General features: G+C 44.0%; 1 protein-coding gene across 1 annotated transcript in view; it reads left to right on the top strand.

Annotated features, from left to right (window-relative positions):
• Nucleotides 1–1,816: 1,816 nt before the first annotated feature.
• URB1 (URB1 ribosome biogenesis homolog) overlaps nucleotides 1,817–9,301 on the top strand; it is a 65,775-nt gene continuing 58,290 nt past the window's right edge. Inside the window, 1 exon segment of the mRNA XM_035896421.1 lies at nucleotides 1,817–1,871. Within this exon segment, the coding sequence (XP_035752314.1) occupies nucleotides 1,817–1,871 (55 nt within the window).

Here is a 9,301-nt window from a genome sequence, read left to right as displayed (position 1 = left end):
GGGCCGTCACGGACTTACACGCACACCCCGACTCATGTGACAACATTTCCCTGCTTGTGTTTTTCCCCAAGACAGATGCGAGGTGCTCCCCATCACTCCCCGGCCCCTGCAGGGCAGCTCCCCTGCTTTCCCTCCTTCAGACCTCCTTGCCCCGCACGCCGGATCCCGCCGAGTCCGCTGCTCCAGCCCGGCTCCTGCCTCCATGCGCTGGCTCCCGGGTCTCTGGGGCAAGCCCAGCTGACGGGGCGCTTGCTTCCCGGCGGGATCCCTGGGTGAGGGATTTCAGTGGGAAAACAGCTGGGTTAAGAAACGGCCCTGACTCTTCCAAGTTGCAAAAGAAACTTTCTCTGTTTCCTCGTGTGGTTGCCTGACAACACCTTATCGCAGCCCTTAGCTTTAAGACCTGTGCAGTTCAGCATAGCCGAGTTTGAAGTGTGTAGGCTTGCTTACAGCATTCATCGCAAAGTGAGAAAACGTCTTGAAGTTCCTTTGAGGGAGTTCAGGTTGTTCCCTGAAGTCTTTTGTAAGACTGAAAAGTAAACCAGTGGGAAGTTTAAACAACTTGTCGTTACAACCTGCTACACCTTCAAATACAATTTGGAGCTCCTTTTAAGGTATGGGGGACTAAAGGGAATAAATCCAGACACTCACTTCCTGGTTCCTGAGCTGCCCTCGGGAAAGAGAGCCTAGAAGCAACGCTGGAAACGGGGCATGAAAGCATCTTCTGCCCTGGGGTTGTGCTTGGGTATAAAGCGGGTAGGCAAGAACATCTAGCTGTTTACATCCTGGCATGTGCGTTCACACTGATCTCCTTTCTCCTGAAGAAAAAAAAACATGGGTGAGCAGGTGAGAGCTGATGGAACCAAACTAATTCTGTTAGATCCGTTCCTCTCCTCCTGCTCCAACTGAAGTTGGATGATGTCCAGCTTTGAATTTCCAAACTTTGGCACCTCTTCCTGGAGGTTACACTGAACTTTGACCAGCTTCATGTTTGAATCCGAATCCACGGTCTTTCCTCACCCTCTCCCGCTCCCCACACACACCAACAACTGGCTTCCTTAGTCTTGGGCAGATAAGAGCAAACCAGGTTTCACACGAACCTGCCTGAGGTCAGGGACATTCCATCAAGTTTTACTGAACTCAGATAAATGGGATCAAAGATGCCGAAGTAACAGGATAAAATGGAATAGCTCTGAAGCACCTGCAGCTGCAAACATGGATGGGAAGAGAGAACAGTAGTTCTGCCAGGTGTGTGAAGCTCTTCCTCCTGGTTGCTTCAGATAAGGACACAGTTTGCCTTTGAACTGAACCAGTTACCCTGTGCCTTCCAACTGCGGTACTGGAAGGAGACTTGTGGGAAGTCTCCTGCCTATTCCTCTCATTTTTTCCCTTGATCTTGCTATACCTGGTCATTTAATCTGACACTTCCCACACTTGCTGTCGTGTGTCAGTTCCACCGAAGGCAGAAATGAATGCCAGGGAAATGTTATAAGTAGCACAGATTTTTACCCCTCTGTAAAAGAAAGCATTTGGGAGCCATACTCAGATCTTCTACAACGGTGTCTAAATGACTATGGTAAACTTACTTGTCTACCCTAACTTCATACCTGACACGTCTACCATAACTACCCAGCTTCCATAACTTCAAGTGAGTGCAGTCAGACGACCTAGGGCTTCAGGATGCCAGACCCTCCCTCCCTATACAGTCAATGGACAGATATCTCACGTCGGGGCCACCTGCTATAGCTCTGAGGGGAAGTGTGTCACCTCCTCCTCTCTGAACTGCTCTCTAATCCCTGGAACATGGATGTCAAGGATGGCAACTCAGCTTGCTGTGTGCAACTCCGAGGAGACAATGGATCCTGTGACAAGTACACAGTCAGTGCGGAAGAATATATAAAATGTCAAAAATCCCTGAGAAATGTCCTGTACTCATGCTCAAAAGGCTTTGAATCAGAAGATCCTGCGGGGCTGTTTGCCTAATGAGAACTTGTGAATCTTCTCTTTCCAATGAGATAACGTTGCCTTTTCTAGCCCCGCGGTGCTGTGAGAAAAAGACCATCCAGTGGTGCAGGAATGAGCCTGGTATGTTTTTGGCACTGTGCGGGTATAACCCAACGGCAAAGGCAGTTTTCAAGTGGAATGACTGAACTGGGAGAGGTTCAAAATGTTGTAGGTAACCTCCAGGGAGGTGAGGCAGCAAGGGTTGAATAACAACACAAGAAGAAGCTGGGTGCTCCTGTGTGTAGATATCTGCCTTTTAGGGAAGCCTTCCTATGGAGAAGAACAACTTACGGGCATTGCAGCCCACAGGGATTGAAGACATGCTTTCAGTAAAATGGCATTGCCAATTTTTTTTTCCTTTTTTTTCTTTTCTTTTTTTCCCTGAATGGGGGCTACTTTGCTATTCAACATTAACCTAACATCTGTAACATTTTTCATAATCCCTGCTTTTCCCTGCTATGGGTAGTGCTTAAGTAGTTGGAGACAGCAGTGTAAAAGATACAGGTAGGGAGGCAGAGAGTATTATTTACCCTGATGTGCAGAATGTGTTTCTTTGCCATAGCCTTGAAAGCAGTTTCTACAAGCTGGCAGTGGTGGGGAGTTGGAAGACAATGTAACCAATCCAGACATGTTCAGCATGTAGAACTACAGAATCTCGCAGCCTTGGCCTTTCCTTATGATCAACAGGACTGAGATCCATTTTTTCCACAAAGGGAAAATGAAAGCCTGTAAGTTAGGATCCAGGCTAGATACTATGTCTGCTTCAAACAGTTTGTCTCTTTTGAACTGGGGGAGAAAAGAAATCGTTTCACCATGTCAGAAATGCAGGAACTATGTTGTTGCATGGAAGCGTTGCAAGAGCAAAGCCAAAATCTGAGCTCTTCATTTCTTTTTTCTCCATGTTATTAATTTTTCTCGGAACTTCAGCCAAGCTGCCAGTTTGAAGCTCATATCATGGCTTTGTGTATGGAAATTCAAATAAAATTAGTGCTGTCAGTTAGGAAATAAACAAACAACGTGAAATAATAGAAGACAGTTGAGTTAGATGGTCTAAAATTTTCTCTTAGTAAAAAAAATCACAAGATCACATGGCATAGTAACAAAAATCAGAAATGCATAATCTCAGAAATACTTTTTCACATATATATAAACACACATTTCTCCACTATACCTCCTACTGGTTTTGCCTCCTCTCTTCTCCCCAGTAAATATACTGGGAGCTGATATATGTCATTTTCGTTCCTTTCTACCGGAATAAAGTTTCCAAGAAGTTCACTAATGCTCTCTTTGGTTTTGGGTGTAAAAAAAAAATTGAAGTATAAAACCCCAGACTTTTCCCACATTTTAAAATGCTTTATAATCCTGCATTCTGACACAGATGAAAACTACAAGACAGTTCAAACAAGTGGGCTGCTACCCTCTCCCTGTTTCTATGGAAATGAGTGTCAGACCAGTTAAAACAAAGCACATGCTTTACAGTAATCACTATATGGTGATTATTTAAAATAACATAGCACATTTTTCCCAATTCAACCCCTATTTCTATGGATACAAGAATGAAGACAGTGGTAGAGAAGCCTCTCTTGTGTTTTTTCAATTCTAAATGTGTTTTGGATGCTGTAAGTTCTCATGGGCTGCTACAGATTTTAAATTCTAACAAGATCTTCCAGTGTGTGGTAATTTGAACTTGAGAGAGGACCAATTCTGCAAGCCGTAGTTAGGAAACATTCTCATGCATGTAAGAAGTTTGAATGGATACAGAGCGCAGTACTTCACCTGGCAGGTTTAGAAGGAGGGGAAATATTTGTTATTTTCTGCCATTTTTTTTGGACTCACCTGAGAGAGAGCAAAGTTAGCTAACAAGTTCTGAGTTTTGATTATAAGCTGCCTCCTGCTCTTGGCTGAACTAATTGGAATGTCACAAAGACCCTGACCACTTCACAAAAAAGCAGTAAGATGTAGCATATGAAGTCTGTAAAACCAATCTCCTCATGTTTCACTCCATCTGAATGAAATCTCATTCCAACTTGCACATTGCACACAGCAGAAAGGTCGCTGCTCCCCATCCTCCTGAATGCTGCCAGTCTTACTGGCACCTCTCCTGTATACAGATTATTTTTTTCTAGCAGTACACCTGGGCACTTGCACAGACACGAAGCAAGAGGCATGCCCCATCTCACAGAGCTGGCAACAAGAAAAAAAAAAAAAAAAACTAAGGTGGAGGAAGAGCAAAAGCACCAAGAAAAAGGTCCTCGGTTTGTTGTCCTTGCCCTCTTAAAGCACCTAAGTCATCCCGGGTCACTTCCTGACGTGAATCTTCAAAGACAGACTGGAAGACACTATGCATCTTGCTTCTCAGTTTAGGAAGGACATTAGAACAGAGCTGCTGGGTGGACCACAGTCTTGGAAATCAGCCTGTTTACTTGTGAAAGTGACTTATGGGTTTCTGAGCCTGCCTTTTGGCTGGTTCTTGTCACTGTTTCTCCTTTAATATGTATTTAGGCTAAGATTCTCCAAAATAACTAATGATTTTGTGTACTTGAGACTCAAGACAGAAGCTTTTTAAAGCCACAGAATCAATGTCAAAGCACTGAAAAATTGGTGGCTTTTTCAAAAGCCTTGGAAAATCAGGCCTCAAGGTCTCTCAAGTTAGGTATGCAAAGGCATGCAAAGCTGATAGTGTTTCAGAAAAGAGTAGCCTGTATCAATATCTAACCAGTGAGAGTTAAAAATTTTGAGATCCAGACCTCACACTAATTCAACCTGAGCACCTTAAAATTAGAAGCAAATAACAAAATTTGAAAATAATATTGCATTGTTTTTAAGTGCTTGCTTTTCCTCTCAGGACCGTTAGGGTTCTATGGTAAATTCTGAAGAGATGCTCAGTGACTGTGGTTAAACTGACTCGGGCTTGGTGACGGTTGAAGATTATTCCATGTATAGAAGGTGGGAAGGATTTCAGTACTCATGGAAGATACCCTTTTTCCGCCTCTGTATGCTACTACCCTGTTGTGCCAAAAGTCCTGTTCTGTACATTGAACTAAAGGGCTTATTCAGTTATCACAAGGAGATACCCATAGGCTGCTTTCAGCTTGTACCTCCTCTACCTCACCCCAACCTGCTCACTGACCTTCCTGCCCTTCTGTCCTCTTCCCTTCTTTTCTGATCTTTCCATCCTTCTTTAGCATCTGGGCAGGCAGCCTGCTTCCCAACTCATACCGTGCCCTGGCTCAAAACCCTGGTGCTAATGCACGCTCATACTGCTGACGCCGCAGGCGAGTTAGGTCCTTTGATATCGCTAGGGCTCTAGTGTAATGGTAGGGAAGATAAACTGTCATTAGCCAGGTTTTAAAATGCACTCCTTTAGCTATTCAGAAAAGTGCTGCTCCAGCTGAAATAACTAAGAGACTGGAGGGGGAGGTGGGGTTGTTTTGTCTTTCAGCATCAAGAGCAAAAAAAGTTGTGGTTTTACTAAATTGCTATAACTGCTCATGCCAGAGAGGCGTGAGGGCATTGCAGGGCAGTTTCACTGGGGTTACTGCCTCAGCCCAGCCTGCCCTCTCAGCTCCTGAGCCCTTACATCGTTCTTGCACATCACCCAGACCCCTTGCTTCTCAATTCCTGGATTTCAAACTTTGCAATGTCTGTATCTCCAAGCATATGAGCTGGCACTGGGCTGATCAGAGCGAGGGTGGTGGGAGTATGGGGCACGGGGCATTTGGACATGAGAAGGGGAAGAAGAGGTGATGGCACTGGGCTGTGTTGGGAATATCCCCTTCTTGCGAGGCTGTGCTGAGGAAGCAGTGCTGACAGCCCATCTTTTGGCAGTATCCACCCTCTCTCCCTCTGTGATCCTGTGCCTCGGGTGTCAAAGGCTGGAACATGGGAAGGTCTGACAAACAGCTGTTATGCCACACAGGAACTTGAAATTTTGGGAAAAACTGAAGGGAACTTTTCTATTAAATAATTCTGTAAACCATGAAAGAACTTTGGGAAGAATAGTTTTAAAGATGTGATTTCTGATGAAATTCAGTCCCTCTGAATGCTTCCTGTAATTCATTCATACATCAGATGAAAAATTCATGATAAGAAACTACGGCATTTCCTACATGCTCTGAACCAAAATTAGTGTGGAGTAGGGGATCACAGATCACATACGGCCATTAAGTGGTACCACCACTGAGAGCGGTAGCAGTGCCGTGGTGCTGTAACTGGCAGGGGCGCTGCTAAGCTAGACATCGGTGCTTTTAAAGATAAGTCTGATCCGGAATTAGCATGGGCTGTATAGCGCTCTTTAGGTGTGGGTCTATCAGCAGCCCTACTCATGGGGATAATCACTCATCTGTAGTGGGAGGTTGCAGGCCAGGAGATCAGGATGAGCTTAGTAAGAGGTACCTGGGCACGGCTAGGAAATTATACAAATTCATATCAACAGCCTTAAGCTAGAGGGCTGGCATAGCAAGTATTGCTGAGCTATAGCTCAAGGCCAGAGATAGGGGCTGGGTGAGCGGGACAGGAGGGTTCATGGCTGAAACCAGAAGACAGACAGCCATTGTGTGAGAACGGGCCTAATATGCCAAACCAGACTTTATCTTCAGGATTGCATGAGCGAGGATCCGAGAGAGAGAGAGAAATAATGTTCAAGTTTCGGAGGCAAAGGCAAATTAGGCAGGACTGCAGGGCTGGGGCTTGTTACTCTAGATACTGTTCAAGCTAGTAAAGGCTTCAGAAGTGAGATTATGGCTGATGCAGGAAAGGGTCACTTGGCTCAATCAGTTTTGTATCTGGAACTGTTTGTTGAACAAGGGTGAGAGAAGGAATGAGAATTGTTTTTCAGACCAGCAAATGACAAAGGGGCGATGTGTATTTTGGGTATATGTTCCTCTGGCAAGAATCACAGAAGTATATTTCAATTTACTGAAAACCGGGCAGCTCAGAAATTAATACTTGACTCATTCACTGCTTACGTCTGTTAAACATGTAGGCACAACAGAGCCGATGAACTCTGTCTGAGCTTGATGTCTCATTCTTCAATTGGGCCTCCACGAATGGAGCTGGCCAAAAAACAGACTTGGGGGAGGAAAATGGTCATAGCTATAATAGAGAAAGAAAAGGACATAGGCTTCCAAGTACAATACAGCAAGAACATGGAAGTAATCTGGCTTGAAGTGAAACTAAGAGTCGTCCTCACTATCCTCATTAAAGCCTATGACAGATAGTCAGGCAGCGAGGGGAGAGAATAACTTAATTTAAAGTTGAAATTAAAGTAATTTTCACTAGCATTTTGCAGTAGTATTTTTATACTAGGTATTCTATGAAATATGGTGTGATGATAGTGATCAGGCTTGTAAGTCTGACAACTATGACCTGGAAGATATCAGTACGGGTGCTTTCAGTCTTTTAAAGGCTGTGTTATATAAATATTTTTCAGTTCTACTAGCTCTAGCCTTCCTTTCCATCCCCTCAAAAACAAAACAACTCCCTCTTAAGAATGTTATTTACTTGCCATATTATGGGCCCCCAAATTTCTGGAATTGCAAACGCATTTGTATATCTGCAAACCTTCAATTAATTTTCAAGAAAGCTGTAAGGTTGAAACAAAGGATTCCCACCATCCAGAACAACCAATCAATAACGTATTATGGAAGAGCTGAACAGAATTTTATGGAAGAATTGAATTGTGCCTTTGCATAGAATTTGCTATGCTATGGTGAATTCCAAATGAAACTGCTATCAAAACAAGCAGAAAAATAGTTGAAATCTATTGAGTATTTCTGGAAATATCATGAATTATTGGCAGAGTTTGGAGTATGATGCAACCAGTATGATGTAAGATGCTTTTTAGCCTTGCTCTTCTAAGTTACTTTAAAAAAGCCCTTGTACCTATTATCTAGCAGTTCATATTTTCATGTTTCCTTTTTTTTCCCAGTCTCATGTTCTCCTTTTATATTCCCCTTTTGTGCCTTCTAACTTCACCTTCTTTTATCTTACTCCACCATCTGTTCTCAAAATATCACAGCATCTTCCATCAACATTAAAACATTTGTCCATCCTAAATCCTAGAACGGTTGTTAATGTTGCCCTCTTCTGGATCACTTTTTTTTAACAGTATTTTGTTAAAAAAAAAACCAGTTTCAACAAAAATTTGTGTCAGGAAAACATAAACATATTCATATAGCTTTTATTTATTACTTATAAATCGAAGAAAGGATCCATTTTGTATGGATCTCTGACTTGATTTTCATTTTCTCTTACTGACATAACAAGCTCCTTTATCTTCCACTGCTGTTCCAACTGTTGGCTGTTTCACATCTAACAGTTTTATCGGAACAAACTTTTTCCATTCCTCCTTAACGCTATGCTTCTCCTGAAATATCTCCTGCTGAAAGCAAAACTTCTGGTTTTGATTTAAGTCTAGAGAGCAATATATTTGGCCACCTTGAATAACATGTTTCACAGGCTGACAGGAGACCAGTACCCTTGTACAGCCTCTCATTAATTGATTGCAATTGTTACTGTTTGTATAAGGTATTTTAACCAGACAGATTTGAAAATGTTATGGAAGCGGCCTGTTAATTGGAAATCAGTTTATGACTATTGCTTTTGCAGCTGACAACCATTTTACCTTTTCCCTAGTATCTGAAGAAGTTCTCTCCTCTCCCCTCTTCCTGGCACCTTGTGCTTTCCCCTTCCACTCCAAAGTTTGTGTCTTCTCAGTTCAGCACAGTACGGGACTGCAGCCCTGTGAACCTGTGATGCCAGCAGAGACAAAAACCTCCTTGGCCTTGGGAGCGGTGACAGATGAGGGACTGTTGCAGGGCGCTGGAGATCCGCTTCTGAAGTCCCCCCACCCCAGAATCTTTCACCTCTCAGTGGTACCAGTAAGGACTGCGTGGCTGCGCTTTGCATGAGACGACCAAGGCACCCTGTGGCAGGGAAGAAAAGGTGTAGTAACCGGTTTTAACGCTTTTTGTCACCTTGGGCACTGGTTGCGCTGACAGCCAAACACACACATTACGCAAAGTGTAGTTTATGCTTTTTTTATGCACTAACACGTCCAAAGTGCCTTTGCTTTTTGCCCCCCCCGGGGACTGAAGGCCCCGCTGAAAGGGCGGCTGTCCCAACACCCAAGGGCCGGGCAAGGAAGCACCAACTGAAACGTGTGACAGGGCCAGGCTCGCCAGCAGAAACGAGCAGCCAAGCGCTCAGGGCTGCCTCACGAAACCAGGCCCCTGACAGAGGAGGGGGGTTTTAGAGCGCGGGCATTTTCCACCCGGGAAGTCCCGAAGGGGCGGCC

Source organism: Egretta garzetta, unplaced genomic scaffold (assembly GCF_000687185.1).
Source record: "Egretta garzetta isolate BGI_Z169 unplaced genomic scaffold, ASM68718v1 scaffold45, whole genome shotgun sequence".
Classification (NCBI taxonomy): Eukaryota; Metazoa; Chordata; class Aves; order Pelecaniformes; family Ardeidae; genus Egretta; species Egretta garzetta.
This window is presented reverse-complemented; position numbering and strand designations above follow the sequence as displayed.